This window comes from Rhyacophila brunnea, unplaced genomic scaffold (genome assembly GCF_057557595.1).
Source record: "Rhyacophila brunnea isolate RB1 unplaced genomic scaffold, BYU_Rbru_1.0 scaffold_20, whole genome shotgun sequence".
Lineage (NCBI taxonomy): Eukaryota > Metazoa > Arthropoda > Insecta > Trichoptera > Rhyacophilidae > Rhyacophila > Rhyacophila brunnea.
The window spans coordinates 14,084,673-14,105,674 of NW_028232860.1; the positions used below are offsets into that span (position 1 = coordinate 14,084,673).

Below are 21,002 nucleotides of genomic sequence, written 5' to 3' on the forward strand. Positions count from 1 at the left end.
TACAAATATAAAAGGAACAATCCACCAAAACTGACGAATCATAGAACCGATTTTTTTTCTAACCAATAGAAAATACCGGTGACAAAAGGTTGTTACGTGGAGGCATCTCTATTGGTTTGTTTTAATCGTTTCTAAAGTAAAAAGTTTTAATGACAATGTTTACTAAAATAATAAAATCGAAATTAATATCATAGCCCAGTATTTCTATCAATAAAGTCCATATAATTATTATCAATAACAAACAAAAACTCAATTTTTTGTTGTATGTCTGGTATTTTTATCATTTATTTGCCAAGGAGTCAAAAATTATAAAATCTGATTTTTTATTTAGGGATGTATGCTTAAATTAATTACCTCATAAACTGTTTATTTAACTATTATTTACCCTGTGTGGATTATCCATTTTTAATGTGTTGTCAATGTACGTTTTATGGCAAGAATGGTTCCATCGACTAATATTTTTTATGGTTACTTTTGACGTCTTGTCTACATTTTTATGACAGCTGAGCAAAACGCCAAAACATTCCATTCCGTGATTTCCATATCTGATGTTATATTAGTATTTTATAATCATATTAACGTTTTGTTAAAATAATGCGTACCTATACGATTTAGATTAAAGATCCTGATTTTCTGGTTTTAGTCACTTTAGGTTAACAAATAACATTAGTTATTTGGTATTAGTAAAAGTGAATAAACTTTAAAATGATTGAAATAACAGCAAAGCTATTAAATGGATCCGTGTATCTTTCTGGTGAACCGGTGGAGTGCTCTATTACATTTAGTCACACGACTCAACCAGAACACAAGATTTCCCAAAGCCATAGGTAAAAATTAAAATTAATTTATGCTATTTATTTTGAACTATCCTGCTATGAACACTATGAAATAATTATTATATATGCATACTAATTATATAAAATAAGCTGACTCGTAGCCCTTTTACACATGCGTGCATTCACTGGTGGTAGTATATATTGTCGTGCAAGTTCCATGCATAGATCAAAAAACGCGGCTTTTATGTAAACAATTTTTGTCTTGCAATTTCAATTTGCACGCTATTGCTGACAGTAAACCCATGCACGTTTGCAGAGGCTATGACTGTTGAAAATGTAAGTAATTCGATGACCATTGATTTAATAGACCGGATCTATCAATACCAACTTGGCAAAGAAAATGTAACCACAAAACTTATGACCTTAAGATTACTGCTACATACTTAATCTGCCGGTATAAACTATTAAGGTTCATGACCAACTATACAACCATCCTCCAGGAAAGTCTATCCCGATCGACCTCTCTCAAATCAGTCACACTCGTCCTCTACGCATTATCCACCCATCCCCTTCAAAAGTTAAGTGCCCACTCATAAACCTAATTTACAGCTTTAGATCCTTCACATCTATCAACGTGACCGGCCCATTTGAATTTTCGCGCCCCAAGATATTAACTATATTGGGCTTAAATTGCTCAAAGAACTCAATGTTAGTAGAGATGTGCCACCGGCAAATGGTCCAAGTATTCATTGAAGAATTTTATTTTTGGAAACTGATAGGATTAGATATAAAAAAAATCGAAAAGGCAATTTAGAATTACCTATATACCTATATTGTTTTTATTTAATGAATAATTCACAAGATTTAAGAATGTAGCATTCTTTATTGGACGTACATAATTCGGAATTACCTCTAAGTTAATATAAGTTAAGACTAAAATTAGGAGAGATTCAGACGTTGGCTATGAATCAATGTAAGCCTACCTATTATTGGTCCATTGATTCAAATCGCAAAAGCCAGTCACCAACATTAAGGAAATTTGAAAACGCTTTAGTCGCACGACTTTTAGTTAATAATTTTGTCGTAATCAGGTAGGGCGAAGGATGCTGAAGGATTTGTGTCTTGCCCGTCAGCAATTTTTTTTCTAATAGGTATGTTTCTAAGGTATTTCCGAATTATTTATGCTAGAACTATTTGAATAAAACTGAGAAAACGGTTTATTAGTGGGATTCGGTAAACAGAGGGGGCATTTAAATTTAAAGAAAATTATAATCCCACCATTGTACTTATTTCAGTGACATATTAGAGAATCTGGCATGGGCGTCTGCACAAATACACTGTTATTACTCCAACAAAGACCAGAAGGCGGAACCGACCTCGCCGACCAACTTCGAAAGAGTCGGCTCCATCGGTAGCAACAGCACATCGCTACAGACTTCTATGAGCAACCACGGACAGATTGTTCTGCAAACTAATCCTAAGATAATTTTCTGCGACTTGACAATACAATTGGGAGAAACAAAATCATGTAAGTTTGTAAATCAAATAATTTATGGTTACAGATAAATTGTACTACGAGGCATAGTGTTTTATACAAGATGCATTTTAAGTATTAGTTCAATACCTTGGAACATAACACCTATGCCGAGTTACATGTAAATTGTACATATTTCATTTCACCGTACCACGGTTCAACGTGAAACGTTGATACCGCCTAAACCATGGCATCCTCAGAGGATCCAAGGCCATGAAGCCTGAATCATCATTGGGCGGACTCATGCAAACATGGGCATATCGACTGCGAGACAAATTTCTAGCCCGTAAGCTTAGATGCAATGACATTAATATGGACGAATCATCTGGAATAGAAAATGACACTCACTTTATTGTCGGGTCTGCCGAATGGCATAATCTGTTCTAACGCCATTACAATAAATGTTATATTGCTTTAAATTCCTGATGCGTTTTGTTGGGTCTGCCGAATGGTTCGGTTCGAACGGGTTCGCTCAAATAAACATTGACATTAGAAACACTGCTCTAACCCCATTACAATAAAGGTCATATTGCTATAAATTCCCTATGCGTGATATCGCATAATGGAAATTGCGTGATGTCTACCTATACATGCGAATGTGCGAATTTACTTGTATTGAGTGTGTCGTCCATTAATAATGTCATTGCTTAGATGTAAGAAAATTTTATAGTCACCCTTTAGAAACTTAGCCAACAAAGTCTAAACTAAATAAGTATTATTTCATAAATACATAGGTATTAAGAATAATTACTTTCTCAGAATTAATAATTTTATCAGAAGCCTTGCCATTAAATTCGTCCCTAGCATAAAAAAATCATTGACCTAGCTTTATTAACCTTTCCCTTACCATGATAAAAAAATTACGCCCGTTCCCATGCCGTCCACTCAGTGTCCCGATAGAAATTTGGCATTTTAAGGCATTTTAAAAGCTAATTGATTGCTTCAAAAGGTAAAGTATGTTTTTAAATACTGTTTAGTCATCGTTTAACATTTTATTCTGTGTATATTACATGCAATTATCTTATAATCGTGTATAATATCGGACATCGATAAAAGTACGTCATATCTAAGCCACGGCGTGTCTCGGTCTGTTTTAAATGGAACAACCAACATACGCTGCCATTTCACGGAGAGTGGGGGTGGCTAATTCATCCGAAGCGAACGAGGGATGTTATTAGGTAGGATAACATCTGTGTGGACTTGCGTTATCACGTTCACCACATAAAATAATAGTTATAATTTTGCAATATCGATTCCCTATATAATTTTAAAACACTGTGATCTTATTGTATCATGTTATTAAGTATTTTTAAAAATCGTATTTTAAAACACATTAAAATAATATACTTACATAAGAACAATTAATCAAGAAAAATACTCCGATTGATCGTATAGTTTCCACTAAATATATTTTAATATCATGTTTCTTATGCTGAAATAATACACATTAATAAATATAAATAACTACGCTACTTGAACTTATACGCACGTATTAAGTCTATACCTCTAAGACTTTAGATATATCTTACCTACTTTTAGATAATTTCCCTAGTATATAAAAAAAATACTTATAATTTTGCAATATCGATTCCCTGATTATAATCTATAATATAAAAATGAATATTTGTTAGTTTGTTTGTTCGTTTTTTTATGCGCTGCCATACCGTTCATCCGATTGCGATAAAACTTTGTCAACTTATTGCTTGCACTTGCGCGCAGATTATAGACTATATCTTATACATACAAATGAAAGTCTGTCTGACATATGCGTTCCTATACCATTCATCCGATTGCGACGAAATTTTGGTGAATTGATGTGTGCACTACGGGTGCGAGTCATAGACGCTAAATGTAAAAGCAGCTGAAATGGTGGATTGCTTTGAGAGAAAGATCCTTAGGCGGATATACGGACCCATGAATGATGATGGGGAGTGGAGAATTAGGTACAACACGGAACTATACCGCTTATACCAAGATTCAAAACTCTCCAACTTCATAAAACTCCAGAGGCTAAACTGGGCAGGCCATGTCCAGCGCATGCCTGAGTCACGGATACCGAAGAAGATCCTCGAAGGAAACCCAGGAGGAAAAAGGCCAGTGGGAAAGCCACGCACACGATGGCGTGATAATGTTACAAAAGATGCCAACCAGATACTAAAAATCAGGAACTGGAAAAGACGTGCGGAGGACCGTTCCGGCTGGAGGATAGCGGTGGAGGAGGCCAGGGCTCGACTTGAGCTGTAGCGTCATCGAAGAAGAAGAAGATGTGTGCACACCCACAAAGGTTTCTGAATTAGAAAAACTATCTTCTTCTTCTTCATTATATCTTCTTTTATTCATATGGTTCCTAAACCATTCATCGGATTGCGATGAAACCTTCGCCAGTTGTTGTGGCAACACCCGCAAAGGTTTCTGAATCAGTACAACCATCTTCTTCTTCTTCGTCGTCTTCATTCTATATTCTTTTATTCTTATGATTCCTATACCATTCGTCCGATTGCAATGAAACTTGCGTCAGTTGTTGTGCCGACACCTGCGAATGTTTCTGAATTAGTACAACAATTTTCTTCAACCTTTTTTTCTATTCTATCTTCTTCTATTCGTATGCGTTCTTATACCATTCATCCGATTGCGATGAAATTTTGATCAGTTGTTGTGCGCATGCCCGCGAAGATTACTGAATTAGAAAAACCATCTTCTTCGTTATATCTTCTTTTATTCGCATGGTTCCCATACCATTCATCGGATTGCGATGAAACCTTCGTCAGTTGTTGTGGTAACACCTGCAAAGGTTTATGATTTAGTACAACTATTTTCTTCCTCTTCTATTCATATGCGTTCTTATACCATTCATCCGAATGCGATGAAATTTTGATCAGTTGTTGTGCGCATGCCCGCGAAGATCTCTGAACTAGAAAAATCATCTTCTTCTTCTTCATCATATCTTCTTTTATTCATATGGTTCCTATACCATTCATCCGATTGCGATAAAACCTTCGTTAGTTGTTGTGTTAACACCTGAAAAGGTTTCTTAATTAGAACAACCATTTTCTTTTTCTTCTTCATTCTATCTTCATTTATTTTATATAGTTCCTATACCATTCATCCGATTGCGATTAAATTTTGGTGAGTTGTTGTGTGCACACCCGCAAAGGTTTCTGAATTAGAAAAACTATCTCTTCTTCTTCATTATATCTTCTTTTATTCATATGGTTCCTATACCATTCATCGGATTGCGATGAAACCTTCGTCAGTTGTTGTGCAAACACACGCAAAGGTTTCTGAATTAGTACAACCATCTTCTTCTTCTTCATCGTCTTTATTCTATATCCTTTTATTCGTATGATTCCTATACCATTCGTCCGATTGGAATGAAACTTTCGTCAATTGTTGTGCCCACACCTACAAAGGTTTCTGAATTAGTACAACAATATTTTTCCTCTTCTTCTATTCGTATGCGTACCTATTCCATTCATCCGATTTTAATAAAACTTTCGTCAGTAATTGTGCCAACACCCGCGAAGGTTTCTAAATTAGTACAATTATCTTCTTCTTCTTCTTCTTCTATTCGTATGCGTTCTTATAACATTCATCAGATTGCGATGAAATTTTTCTCAGTTGTTGTTCGCACACCTGGGATGGTTAGTATTATATAAAATACAAAGTTTGTTGTTTGTTTGTTCCATCCAATTTTGAATTTTTTACTACATATTAATACTATTAATAACGTTTGCATATTTTGGATTCGATTTTAATTTACAGTTCTTTTGTTTGACCTTTACTCCTATTAGAATTACTTTCATATTGTATTACACAGATATTTTAATATTAAAAAGATAATTTCATTATTATTTTTTAAATATCTAAGGTAAATGTATCCACTAAGCGACCCTGTGCGAAGCCGGGTATCTCACCTATAATATAATTTCAAAACACGTTAAATATTTATATAAGAATAATTAAAAACAAAAATAATTCAATCTTATAGTTTCCACTAAAATTATTTAATGTTATGTTTATTATGCTGAAATAATTACACATAATAAAAATTAAATCACTACGCTATGTGTACCTATACGCATATAGTAAGTCTATAATATACCCACCTTTCGAGAATTTCATAACAAGAGGTTTTCTAGTCTATGTTAAAATAAATATATTGTATCTCCATAAAAATGTACTTTCATACATATTATATATTGCCAAACTGGTAGGTGCGCAGTGTTGCGAAGGTAGGCACGAAAAGTTTTACACAAATAAAGCCACGTCATGATTGCAGTTTGCAAATAAAGTTTATAAAACAGCCGCTAGTTATAAACTACATAAAAACAGTCCTAAAAAACGTTGTTTGTTAAACTGTCTGAAGATAATATGTAGACTAATTTTTTAATACCTCACTTCTATACTATTGTTGAGTGTGCTGGCTATCTCGTGAAAAAATGATATACAAGGATCAAATCATAATATTGAAATTTGAGGCAAATTTGTTAACGAATGATAACTGTTGTTAAATTTGTCTATTTAGTTAAAATTAAAAAAAAGTGAATAAATCAATGCAAGGACCACTAATGCATTGACTGATTTAAAAAGACAAAGTGAAGGCATACATAAAAAATTGGAGCTTTGGAAATCAAAATTAAAAAAAAAAATCGTCATGTTTCCACTTTTAAATGATTTTGCGCCAGATATATTGAAGCAAACAAAAATCTATTTACTGAGCGTTATGATAGTTTGCTAATGCACTTTCCCCATTATTTATTTCACAAATTTACTCTAATAGTAAAAAAATCATTTGATTTCAAAACTATGATATATTAAATATGTAGGTAGTTGTACGTTTGATGTGATACCTATATCATGAGTGATATATGTAATGATAACTCCCGTGTATGTGTATAATTTAGGAAACACTACATTATAGTACCACACTGCCCTTAACCTCAGAGATAGGTAGGTGGGCCCGACAAATATCCTGGCCTAGGGGCTCGCTTTTCGCAAAATCTTTTTTAAACATCCATCGCATGAAAAATAAATTAATTTAAATAAGTATAAGTAGTTATATAAGTAGTAAAACCTTGTTTATTATTTATATATTTAAGTTTTCTTTATTTTTGTATTAGTGCCTACATTTTTGACTATTTAAAAAGGTGTCTGAATTATTTAATGAAATAAATGGGGGAGGCGCCAAGTTTCATTTTTTTTTTAAAAAGGAGGCGTAATAACATTAAGTTTGGAAATCACTGATGTATTTGATAGGAACCGTAATTTAATACTTGTGTATTTTTGTAGATACTAAACATTATACTTACCTACATATAATAAAACAATCATTAGATTTACTTAGGTGGAAGATAACGGTGTGAAAGACCCCTTACTTCAAAAATTGTACTGAATTCCACACCACCGTGGAGGTACAGTTAAATTGCGGGTTTTTTTAAATCTGTGGTTTTCCCATTACGACTATTTCATTGTACTACGTTTTAACTTAATTTTCTAAGCATAACATATTATACAAACTACAAATGAATATATCTACATAATATTATCTAATTAAAATTTAAATGGTGACTCATAACTTTATATTATAATATAAAACAATCGAAATAATAAAACTACCTACTATTATATTTCTAAGAAAAATACTCACTTTCTGAAATGCAAAATATTAAGAATAACATTACCTACATAATATATACAAAATACATAAAAACATTTTATACATGTGATAGAGGTATTTTTTGCAATTTACATTAAATTTAGTCAATACCATTATGTACGGACTATGTCCAAAATGGTATACCAACATAAAATGAATTGATTTTACAGACATGGGGTGCAGAGAAATAATATTATATTATGTTTATACCTACATCAGATTGAGTATGATAACATTTTTATAATAAAATAATATTATTTGGTACTTATGACATTAAAAGCAAAATTAATAATTAGTAGGTAATCTTAAATGTATTAGTCCTACCTAAATAAATTCACTGATTTCAGGGACATAATAACATGGAGTTAATGTTATAGTATAATAACTACATGTAAATGCAACAGTTTCAATATAATTAATTATTTAGACATGTACCTACTCACTAATATTATTTTTTTTAAATAAAAAAGATAAAAATAAATATCAGTAAGCACTTATTCATTAGACGTAACCAACTGAAAGAAAGCATAGTGGTTCGTACCACGAGAATGTCGTGTATACTATACTATTGAAAATACTAAAAATACTTTCTGCGACTATTGTATACCTACATACTTCATAAACAAAAGAATATCTAGTTGTATTTGAAATGCATGTCCTGACTAAATAATATTCTTTTCGGGCATAAGTTATTATTAGTAATTTATAACTACAATATAATTTATTATAGAGGTAGAATATGCAAGTACTCATATGCACAAAGGAAAACCGACCGCTTGCTGTGCGTTTTTGTGCAGGTCACTCGAGGTAGGTATATTTTCAAATGCACATGTTCCACAAACTGATGTAAACTTTACAGACCTTGTAATAAGGGTTGGTATTCTTCTAAATCTGGGTAAAAAGGTTTTTATGACATGCCCGAGATACCGGGAATTTAAGGTAAGTGTTTAGGAATAAACGTCATATGAAGCAAAGTTAACATGATAAAATAAACACTAATAACATTACATTAAGGGTTAGTTTGGCATTTATCGTCAGATGCACGGAACATTTTAAATTTCAAGGTTCGTTATATTATGGGAGGATTTATACGAGCCATCAGTCATATAATTAAATTGAACAAACACATAAATTGGTCTCGCTGTTCTAACAAATAACATTTTATAATAGTGTCTCACTTTACAAAATTATTATGTGGGTTTCTCTAACGTATATCTTTTTACATAGCCCTATCACTGTCTTATCAAAATATCGATCAGACTTTGGAAAATGATTAATTTTATATAGAAAACATTCAATTAAACTACTTGTGCATTTTTATTTTTACGCATAAGCATTTTATCTACAAATAGCTAAAAGTAGATTTTTTTGTATATAATAATAAATGGGGTATCCATGATTTAAGGGCCTAAATAAAGTGCGAGTTCTTCATGGCAACGGGAGTGTTAAAAAAGAACATCTGTAAAAGCACTTACCTACTTATATTAAAGTCATGCATAATAATAATTAAATACCTATAAATTCATTCATTCCAAGCCATTCAATGTCTAATGTATTTAGTTTAAAATTTTGTATATTAAGATTTTATTTTTAAGAATATTTCTGTGTTCATTTTGTAGGTCAGATATTTCAAAATATGTACCTATCAAGCAAAGAAATGCAGTAATAATAATCCCAACAAAAAATGCACAGCCCCTTTCAAAACATCTACCTAGAAAAGGTCTGTTTCTGTGACCAGAAAATCTCAGAAATATGAGACCCAATGTACCTACAAGCCAGGTACATAGGGTGTAAAGTCGCTACTCCTTCACCCCCCTCCCTCCTTTCGGAGGTGACCAGTAATCTTCCAATTTTATTAGTTTCAATAAGAACATTAATTTTATATTAATGGTTATCAAATATCTGATAATAACGCTGTCATTATTATCAGATATTTGACAGTATGATTTGATACTTACTACGAGCACCTACCAGAATTTTATATAAATATATTTATGATATGATTGTATTTCTATTTTACTCACCTATTAATTTTTTCTGTGCTTTCCTTGTATTCTGGTGGTTTTTATTACGTATTTTATAAGTGTTGTATTTAGACATGAATTTGATCTCAATACATTATGGTTGTGTATTTCCGATAGAACAACTCGCGATGAGCTCACTATTTCGGTGAAATCTATTTCCATGAGGTTACCCAAAGCAAAAGTTTTAATATGAATTTGTCTTTTTCCAGTCATCTATCGGGAATACTTACCAATGGATGCTCCACCTTCTTACAGAGGTCTCGGTGCAAAGTATTCCTATAAGATAACAATAGCCACTCAACGTGTGAACTCTCCGATCAAAATGATCCGCATTCCTTTAAGGGTTCTATCGGTAAGCCTGATAGCGAACCTAATAGACGCTGCTGGACTATGCTGCAATGAAACAACTGAAGAACTTCAGCCGGCCAATCCGTTTTCTGAAGAAAGAAAAGTTGAAACTCCATTAGATATAGCTCTTCAAGGCTTACAGGTAAAATAATAGACATAAATACTATTCATTTCACAATATTTGGACTTGCCTTTCCCCCTAATACCCCCCCTGTCACCACACCACTTATGTGGATGTATATTGTGGCCCAATGAATACTGTGTTGAGTGTGTCCCAGTAGCAGCCTCCCTTGACGTGCACTAGAGACTATATGGCCAAGCCTTGATGTAAAGAGACCTTCTCACTCTCCGCTAGCGTCTTAACGCTGCAATTTTTTTTAAATTCTTCTTTTTAAGAAACCATGTCTCGGTGGCTAACTCGTCTAGTTGGACCCGCCAGTTTAAACCGTAACTAAAATGAGTTTTGAGAAAATTTTGTATCACAACTGATTCCTTATCATTTTTTTTTACCGACCATGTCCGATCCTGATAGGATCATATGGGCCTCCACAGAGTGGATGTTTGTATTGACAGATTTTGTTTTTTACGAGAAATGGATGTCAGCCACTTGCTCAACCTCTTAGGTCCATACCCTGACAAACAAAAATTGAAAAACAATATGTGTACTTACCAGACCCAGGATTCGAACCTGGGACTCACGGCTTTATAGTCCAACACTTAAGCCGCGCGGCCACCGTGGGTAACATTTTTAGTGTGGTCAAATTATTGGTAGCCATAGAAAAATGAATATTTTATACATTGACACATTGAAAGATAGCGGCCATAAACTTATGTTTATTTGACGTTTTGTTACGTACATACGACATTTTTGTGATTTATGTAATTTTTAGTGATTGTTCATCTAAATAGTCAAAATAAGTACATACATTCATACAAGTAAATACATTCAGTGTATTTGTATCGATTCATGTAATCTATCTTTTCATAGGTAGTTATAGCTACTTTTTTACAAGAACTTCTTGTCCACGTGTTAAAACTGTGAACTAACAATCCCCTCCAGTGCAGCTAATCGCACTTCCATTTTCAAATTAGGAACGCCCCCAAATTTATCATTTCATTTTACGCTCTCGTGGTGTACGGATTTGTCAATTTACATAATCTGAAGCTTTTTATAATAAAAATATGTCTAAAACGATCAGGAGTGATGTTAGAGTTATTATTAGTAAACTTTTAGTTTATTGCGAAGAAGAAAAAGAGTCACACCTAAAAAGAGAGCGGGGATACATTATTTAAACACGCCTCTAGCATGCGTTGCCACCATGACAGGTATGTCTCTGAGAAATCGTCTATATGCGACTACAGCGACTTCCTGTTATCGCCAATTTCTTGTTGTCAGACAATAGCTACATTTTTGGTATTCTGAATGGTCAATGTATTTATGAATTGATAAAATAATACCATCCATTTATAACAAATTCTATCACAGCTTGTTGTGGTAATATCCTGTATATTTAGTAATTCATGAAATTGTCTAATTGAGTGAATCTAAAATAGTGTTTTATGTCAAATGCTTAATTTGATAAAACATTATAAAGTTTACTCAAAATGAATCACCATGCTAGATTAGTGACCTCTTTTCAGCTTCACTTTTACATATTTTAAACATAATTAATATTTTATTTGTCTTTGCAACGCTGTATAAGTCTCCGCTCATCTCAATGAAAATCCATCATCAAGATTATGCCTAAGTCATTGGTGTAAATGTTTATTTTTGTTTCAGAATATCACTGCACGCCGAAGTCCAAATTTTTACATCATATCAAACGCTAGAGGAAAAGTTGCCAGATTCTGCTTATTCAAGTCTGCTTACAAACTCGGAGAAGACATTGTGGGGACATTTGATTTTTCTGTAGGAACCGTTAGATGTGTTCAGGTAATCAATGTGTTTTCATTTTTGATTTCTGTGTCTAAATTATAATTACGACACATTTTTTCCAACACCTTGCCACAAAGCAATTGATCAACCGTATATATTTTATCTGTGTTTGCTATGTATTCTTTCCATCATCCTTTCATAATAAATTTCTGGTCTGTGGACTCTCCTCTTCTTATCGTGCCATCCCCTAGTGGAGGTTGGCCACCACCATGGTGATCTTTCCCTTATCATCCGGAACAGTTCAGTGGAGCTGCACTCGTACCAATCTTAAGCCACGAAATGCGGCTTACAATTGATCTTTCCTTAGATGACAAGTTGGGGAATGCTGTACTTTTGTCCTCTCATAATGTTACCGAGGTACCGTAGTTTTTTGGTTTTGATACTACGCAGAACATCTCAGTCCTTTCCCATTCGATTGAGAACTTCAACATTTGTCGCCCGGTCAGTTCAAGGAATTTTGAGGTCTATAGATATAGCCATATCTCAAAAGCATCAACTCTCCGTGACATCTCTCTTGGTTTAGCATCCATAATTCCATACAATATAAAAGAATTAAGAGAACATAACGAACCATACACAGTCTCCGACCTAGGTTAAGGTCTCAATTGCTAAGATGTCTCAATTCTAGTTTTCTAGACTTTAAAAATCCAAAAATTTAGGGTACTTCATGTGAAAAAAACTCCGATGGCTGTAAATTGTCTGACTTCCGTAGCATTACACCACAAAGCAACTATAAGCAAACCACTGTAATGATATAATGTTGTCATTGTGTGCAAGTGCTGTGATATGCAGTTTTCATGTAAATTGTTCGTCAATCGATTTTTCGTGATCAGTGTCCAGATAGAAATGTAAAAAAATTAACAATAAAACCCACATTATTAGTTTACACGGACAATAATCATTTTATTAGTGTGTAAAATGGGCTGACTTTTAACCCTCCGCCTTTTCTTCATTAATATTCGACCAAACTACGAAAACCTCTTTTCATTTAATTGCTAATAACATACAGGATTCGATTATATCAATTTATACTATAATTTGTCCACAGGTATCAGTTGCATTACAATCAGAGGAAGAATTGAAATCAAAATCGCAAACTGTTAACGACAACTTAATCAGGGCTGTTACGTTTGCAAGACATCACGAAGTAACTGTCGGACTAAGTAGATCCCAACTCATCTTACCGATACCTCTTCACATTACGCCTGAATTTGACACTGACATAGGTGAAGTATTTTATATATTCAGACAAAATATTACATGATTTCCAATAAAAAAAAACATTAAGGCTATACTTCAGCTGAGGCATGGTCTAAAAAGATCGTGACTACGCGACATGCAGATTTTGCAAACGACGCGTGACGAACAAAACATAATTTGTCATAAAATTCAACATGCGTTCATTTAATGTTATGTTTATTGTTATATTAGTAATAATAATAATATATTCATTGACATGTTTTCTTTTTTGAGTAAATGCGTAACGTTTTTTAGTCATCTTTACACGATTTACGAATATATACCTCCGATGCCATCACATAACAAATTGACATGCTCACAGCTCGACTATCGCTTTCCGATTGGCAATGAGTGCGAAATTACGTCCCACCTATTGTTGAAAATTATTTGCCGTTTCACTGATGTATGCTCTTAAATGCGTTAATTATGCAAAACAAGTCATACCACGAAGAAAAATGAGAAAAAGAGCTTATTCGGCCCGTAAACAATGTTGCCAAAAAAATCGCAGCGATGATAGGACAAATCATTTGACTTTTCAATGTTGCCATATAACTAAAAACATCCCAACTCAATGCGAAAAAATTGCCGTATGTTATTGTATTATATATATCTCTCCTCTCACAATACTTCGATATCAACACGAAGCCGTCACCAAGCTTCAAATTAAACTTGTCGCATTCTAGCTACCTACATCAAAACACTGTTTCAATGCTACCAAGGCATAGAATAATATTTTTGCTATGACTACAAATTTAACCACAATAAAAACTTCCCGGTGATCAAGTGTTATAATACAAAAAATTCAAATGGGTTTAAAAAATATTAAATTAAACACTGTTTGAAATATACTTGTTGGTCGGATATCAATATTTCAGATTTCAAATCATAACGTAATTCTGCAAATACCAGCTAATCTACAATTGAGTAATTTATTGTCATGCGATTTTTTTCTACTTTTAGTCGGATTGAAATGGAAACTTCATTTTGAATTTGTGACAAGCACGTGTCAAGAACTCGACTTGAACTCAATAAAAAGTGACTGGAACGCACCTCTGGACATTCCGATTGAAACGATGGTGTGGAATTTACCCGTCAGAATATATCCCACTGTCCCTAGACAGATGCCACAATTTGGACAATCAAGCAATATGTGTACATTGATAATAAAATAATATATTACCAACTGATTATAGGTTCTTATTTATTTTGTTTAGAAAGACTATCATTTTGAATGTTATATACTATTGTTAAGCTGTATGTAAGGAATCTTTAATAATTTATTAACTAATAAATGAAAAAATAATTATTTCTGACTTCTTTTGTTACGCATTGATAATATGAAACGTCTAAAAGCAAATCCAATAAGTCCACATTTTGTCAAAATCGGACAAAAAATATGTACATGTACTATAAGTCATTTCACACAATAAGTAATGATATATAACTTGCAAAACACGGCAAAAGCATACGAAGAAATATGATGTTTAAACATTTAATGACATGCAGAATCCGGTAAGTCCCGTGCGTTGATTATTTAAATCCTGGATTATTTAGCGCGGATTTAAACAGGCGAATCAAGGAGGGCATAAAAATTACAAATGGCGTCGTTCGCTAATTGTATTCATTCTCGGGGTGACAGTTGTTAGTGTTGATAACTTTGCTTTGGTATTGCAATTAATAATGTCTGACTTAGTCCAAAATATATCATAATCTACTAACGGAATATCTAGAAAGCGGAAAATAAACAAAGGCTCATGGAAAAGAGCAAAGGCGTGGAGACCATTGCTCTTCCCATTTAAAAGAACAGAGGGAAAATGTGCATAAGTACATAGAATCTTTTAAAGCATCTGAGCCGCATTACTACCTCTCAAAAAGTAGCCAAAGAGTTTACCTAAGCCCCGAATTGAATATTAAAAGCATGTGGAGAATGTTCAATATTCAGGCGGACGCTAATGGTAGAGTAAAAAAATGCTTTTTTCAATGTGAGTTTAACACGCGCTATAATATTGGTTTTGGTAGTGCGAGGGTTAACGTCTGTTCTCAGTGTACTGAGTTGACAGAGAAAATAAAAACAACACCTGGATTCTGAACGAAAGAGTAATTTGATGGTGGAAATAATATAACATGTTAAAAGAGAACAACTATGGCTTTCTAACAATTTTGTTTGATTGCCAGAAGAACATGGCTTTACCCAAATTACCTGATCAAGCTGCGTATTTCAGTCGCCAATACAATCTCTATAACTTCACAGCCGTGGTTGGTAGCTCGAAATCGAAGTTGACGAAGTCCAAAAAAGTTCAAATGAAATAGCGAGCTCAATTTTTTTTCTTCTTGGAAAATTAGAATTCCCGAAACCCAACTCTACTTACGAATACACCCGTTAATACGCATAATCACAGTTATTCGTCTAAATAGTTTTTTACCATAAACGATTTCATCTTTTTCATATTTCTATATATTTGTAGATTTTACTGAATACTTATTTATATTTTTAATAACAGAAATCTCATAATAAATAAAATATATATATAATTTTAAAAAATAATATAATTAATTTTTCAAAACATTTCCTAGCCACCCTACAGTAGCCAGTACGCCCGCGACAATCCGTTCTGCGTGTCATGGGAATCACATGCAGAAACCGATAAATTAAATAGATACAAGCAAATGCCAGTATCCCCAATTTTATTTTGGTTATATTTATTGCAATTATCGGTTGACTGGCTAATAAAAATATGCTTATTGTTTTTAATTAGAAATACAATGTGATGGGAAAAGTAAACTATCGTTAAAACTAATAATTGAATAGTAAAACACAAAAATGTCATTCACTACTATCATTGCAAATTGGACATATCGGTGTTTGCTTTTAGACGCTTCATATTATATATCAGTGGCGAAGGGTGGTGGTAGGCTGTATTCTCAGCTATAAATAGTGCACACTAAACTTTGTTAGTCATACGTATTTGTTTTCATTGAAATAAGACTACAATAATTTACAGACGGTGTTGGTTAATTTTTAAAATTCAATTAAGTCCTGGTAAACCAAGCCATAATAAATAATAGTCGAAAAATACTCATCGAGAATTATGCAATTAAATCATAGATAACTTCGGATATTTTACAGATAGAATAATATTTTTTATATTATTGTTTGGTCAGGCAGGGCGTAATGAATTAAAAAAATGAACCAATTTCCACGAATGTGTCATTTCTTTTATATTAATGCTTTCCATTACGACAGCTCACAGTGAACTATGATAGTATGGTGACATGTAATACGCACAATTTACATGTAACCCTTGTGCAGATAAGTAAAGTTGTAATGTCGGAATCCTCGTAAAGAAAGATTTCATCAAAATATCTAGCTCCCTTCGCGTACTGGTGTTAATTATTATCACAACGTTGTCCTCATAAGATGGTAGTGCAAATCAAGTAACCTTTAACCACAACAAGCGTTTTTCATTAGATTAATTTGTTTACACGCATGAATGTACAATGTGTTAGGTCTTTAATATCAGGGATGTGAAAAAAAATATATATTAAGTGGGTTAAAAATTTATTGTACATTATTCAGAATCTGAGTTACTTAAACTTGACATTTTTTCTTCGTCACTATCATCATTTTTATCTTTTTTATCCCAATCTTTCATTTTTGCGCCCATCATAAAGTCATCCCTGAAAACAATAAAATGGATAACATTATATTAAAGAATAACAAGAGTCTCAAAAGACTGTATCCATTTTTTTTCATGAATCGAATTTCATAGAAAACCACCTTCTAAAAGTTTCAGATATAATTGTGTATGCTTGAGGACACGTAGGTGAAGTATATAATTATATACTCGCCACCGCACAGATGCAGGTGCACAATCATTTGTTTAAAACTCTAAATGACCACACATAGAATTACTATCAAATTAAAAGTATGTAGTTTAATCACACTAATCTGCACATTTCAATCAAAACAACATTTCTACGAGACCATGATGAAACAGTTACAATTTTCCCTCAAAGTTATGCTTGGTTGCTCATCAGTGTATTTGACTTGCACATGAGGGGTCTGGAAACAAAAACGGCAGTTTCTTTAAAAAAAAAATTTAATGAAAATAAAAGTATTTTAAAATAGTATTTGTTATTAGTATTGCCATTTTGATTTCCTGAGCCCTCACGTATTTTCCATCCGCAGTGGAAAACATTGTCATTTGTATAAAAAAATTAAATGGTTTTAACAGTTTTCATGCAATGTTCCTTTGTTTACCTTTGAACTGAACTAAGCTTGATGTGACCTTATACCCTGTTTACATGTGCATGGATTTACTGCTGACAGTACATTGCGGCTATAACAAGAAAATACACGTGTAAACACGTATTATCGTGCAAGTTGCAAGATTGGATCAAAAAAGTTCAGAAGCTTCTGAATTTTCACGTGATAGTTGGAACCTGCATGATGTATGCGCATGCACAGTAGAACAATAGTGGCGAACCTGCCGGAAAAAAAATTAACTACACTGTGCAGCGCATTTTTGACGTTTACCAATTTTCACAACCTATCAAATAGCACCATAGAATAACAACAACGTGACTCACTTATCCTTGAAGAATGAGATTGGCGAGACAGTCAACACTATTACGTGTAAACAGTTAATATCGCGATAGTTTAATTTACACACTATTGGTGCCAGTAAACCCATGCACGTGTACAGTTAGTGTTTGAAAATATTCTTATAACATGTTGAAGATTTTATTAAGTGCATTTTTAGTTTACATACCGGAAGACATTCCATGTTGAAGGATTTTCTTCATCTTTCACTTCTTCTTTAGTCTCAAGTTTCGCTGGCTTGTTTTTGTTAACTATTTCTGATTTACTTTGTCCCATTAGTTTATCTAAAAATTGATTCTTATCCAATGACTTCATAATTTTATCTTTCTTTCTCTCCAAAGGTCCGGCCGCTTCAATTTTCTTCTCAATATCCTTCTGTTGATTTCTCACGGCATTGAATAATTGAACCACTCCTCTAGTAGCTATTTTAGAGAGTGTCTTCTCCCTTTCTTTCTCTAAAATATTCGGTTTTTTTCTGAAATCTGGAAAATCCTCACGTCTCTGTAATTAAAATTTAAGTGGTTTAACATGTATTGTAGCTTAATGACGTATGGTTACTTTTAATGGATTGCATGAAGCTTAGAAGTTAGGCTCACATTGTAAGGGGGATAAGTGATCAATAAAATATAGTCATGGACCCGCGACGGTTACCGCATCAGCTTATAGTGAGGAACGTGGCCCCCACAAGGGGGGCTGACGAGGCTCTAACCTGGGGTCTGGGTTCAAGGGGGGCCTGGCGTGCGGGTCTACCAGATAAATAACTTCAACACATTACAAATTTGATCCAATAGTAAAAAAGTCTCTTTTCCTTCAAGGTTATTAATGTTTTTAAATATGAGATTGTGAGATACAATTTTTGATTATTTTGTGTTGATGTGTTTGTCGACAACTCCATTATTCAAGTAGATGTATAAAAAAATCGCTAAAAATAATATCCTTTAATTTTACCTCAAACATTATTTGGAAAACACTACTGTCGAGTGCCACACTACTTTTAACCTGAGCGATAGGGCCCACCAAAGATCCTGGCCTGGGGGCCCGCTTCAGGATGTGGGGGCCATGCCCACCGGAGTAACCCAATTTACTTAGATTATCAACTAATTTTGGCCAATAAATTGACAACAGTTGTCTATGCCTGAATTTGAACAAAATGAAATGAAATAAAAGAAATTATAAATTAACTAAAAACTTACCTTTTTGTTTATAGGTTCGTCATCCTCAAGTAAATGTTTGGGTATTTTATCAATCGATGGTTTTTCTTCTTTTATGTCACTGATAACTTCAAATCCCACATCAACTGGTTTTTCTCTTTTCAAATCACTGATTTTCTTCGCTTTTGACAAGACCAATGTCTTTTTGCCTTTGGGCGCTTTGGCTTTTAATATTTTGGCCATAGAATCTGCCCAACCTTCGTTCCCTGACTTTTCATCCTCTGAAGAGTCGTCACTCTTCGCGGATTCGAGTTCATCTTGTGAAGTGTCGTCATTTTCGTCATCATTCGTGTCCACCTCTTTTTCTTCGACATCAGAGGAATCTGTCTCATCACACTGCACTTCTAAAAAGGAAATATTGAAGTTATAAATAATCACTACAGTCAGCACAATTGTAATTTTGTTTATTACTTCATTCACCGACGTTTCAATATCTGAATATCTTCGGGGAAACTACAAACAAAATAAATTCACAATTCGAAGTGATACTTCCTTACCTTCGCTTAAATATGTCTTCTTATATGCCGTCATTATGTATTTTAAAAATGCCGAAAGTTCCGTTTGTTTACGAGTTATGGATATTGGAAAAATCTAAATTGCATTAACACTCAATAAATACAAAAATTATATCGAAATAGGTTATTTCACGTGTATGCACGCATATGTCAAAGTGACAGCCATATATTAGTCTATGGTGACAGCATTGTTGTGTCCATAGACTAATTTACTATTACTAGTTATAGCTGTAAAGTGCACAATTTAATATTACGTTAATCTACCGGCTTTTAATTTTTTTTTAAATTTGCGGCATTGATATACTACTGGATGAATCATATGCTTCTTAAAATGACGCCCGATTTTCAGCGAGTCGGCCTTTGTTAAAACTTACTGAGTAAGCCCGGTCTAGCTTGCATCTTACTATAACTAATAGTCAGCGCATGACGACTTGCTCTGTCTGTTTTGCGTTGCACACCCTTAGGTTCACTATTCCAAGAACGCAAATTTAGTTTTACAGCCAGGGCAATACGGGTGAAATTCGGGAATCCATGTTAACGGTCTTAACGCATTATACCTACAAGGAAATATTATAAGACGATATTCGTTAGATCTTTTGTGGGACACTTGTATGGGAACTGCTCATCTAGTAGTATATCAATGCTTTGCGGTAATATAATAACCACTAAGTAAGTGCCGAGCCACACTGGGCGACTCTGGTCGGCAGACCAGTCGCCGAGACCAGACCGATGCATGCAGTTATATGGAGCCAAGTAATAAAGTCGGGCGATCAGTAAAATCACGTTCTTGCGCTCGGTCTGTTGATTTGCCTCTTCTGAATCCAAATTGCTTATCGGAAAGCGGCGAGTGTGTCTCCAGGTGGGCTTCAATCCTGCAGCACAGTAGCTTCTCCAGCACTTTGCCCAGAGCGGGCAGAAGTGTTAGAGGGCGGTAGGCTTTGGGGCTAGACGGTTCTCGGCTACCAGTTTTGGGGGTAACCTTAAGTAAGCTCCTCTTCCAGCAGTCGGGGAACGTGCCGCTCCTGATGCAGTCACTGAAGAGGGCTGTAATCTCTGGCGCAGCGATGGCCCATGTGCGTTTGACAAGTAAATTGTCAATGCAGTCCGGGCCTGGGGCTTTGCCAGCAATGAACGTGCGTACGATGTGGTTGATCTCCTGT

The 21,002-nt window shown here is 34.0% G+C and overlaps 2 protein-coding genes across 2 annotated transcripts; one reads left to right on the plus strand and one right to left on the minus strand.

Annotated features, from left to right (window-relative positions):
- Window positions 1–154: 154 nt before the first annotated feature.
- Window positions 155–14,817, plus strand: LOC147071239 (RAB6A-GEF complex partner protein 2). The gene is made up of 6 exons (XM_085948621.1): window positions 155–827; window positions 2,072–2,304; window positions 10,200–10,480; window positions 12,119–12,271; window positions 13,323–13,500; window positions 14,474–14,817. Exons 1-6 carry the CDS (start codon window positions 706–708, stop codon window positions 14,683–14,685), a joined length of 1,179 nt encoding a protein of 392 aa, XP_085804747.1. The 5' UTR covers window positions 155–705; the 3' UTR covers window positions 14,686–14,817.
- Window positions 14,818–17,055: 2,238 nt separating this feature from the next.
- Window positions 17,056–20,008, minus strand: LOC147071240 (RRP15-like protein). Its single transcript, XM_085947995.1, has 4 exons — window positions 19,825–20,008; window positions 19,310–19,671; window positions 18,286–18,617; window positions 17,056–17,191 (listed from the first exon to the last, which is right to left on the minus strand). The coding sequence occupies exons 1-4, from the start codon at window positions 19,856–19,858 to the stop codon at window positions 17,083–17,085; spliced, it is 837 nt and encodes a 278-aa protein (XP_085804121.1). The 5' UTR covers window positions 19,859–20,008; the 3' UTR covers window positions 17,056–17,082.
- Window positions 20,009–21,002: the final 994 nt, after the last annotated feature.

What these genes read in the sequence shown, in the direction of transcription:
- LOC147071240 (XM_085947995.1), bottom strand. Translation starts at nt 19,858, where the DNA reads ATGACGGCATATAAGAAGACATATTTAAGCGAAG. An exon ending in ACGAACCTATAAACAAAAAG is followed by an intron (nt 18,618 to 19,309) that starts GTAAGTTTTTAG and finishes TTTTAATTACAG; the next exon opens with AGACGTGAGGATTTTCCAGA. An exon ending in TCAACATGGAATGTCTTCCG is followed by an intron (nt 17,192 to 18,285) that starts GTATGTAAACTA and finishes TATTGTTTTCAG; the next exon opens with GGATGACTTTATGATGGGCG.
- LOC147071239 (XM_085948621.1), top strand. Translation starts at nt 706, where the DNA reads ATGATTGAAATAACAGCAAAGCTATTAAATGGATCCGTGTATCTTTCT. An exon ending in ATTGGGAGAAACAAAATCAT is followed by an intron (nt 2,305 to 10,199) that starts GTAAGTTTGTAA and finishes GTCTTTTTCCAG; the next exon opens with TCATCTATCGGGAATACTTA. An exon ending in GAACCGTTAGATGTGTTCAG is followed by an intron (nt 12,272 to 13,322) that starts GTAATCAATGTG and finishes ATTTGTCCACAG; the next exon opens with GTATCAGTTGCATTACAATC.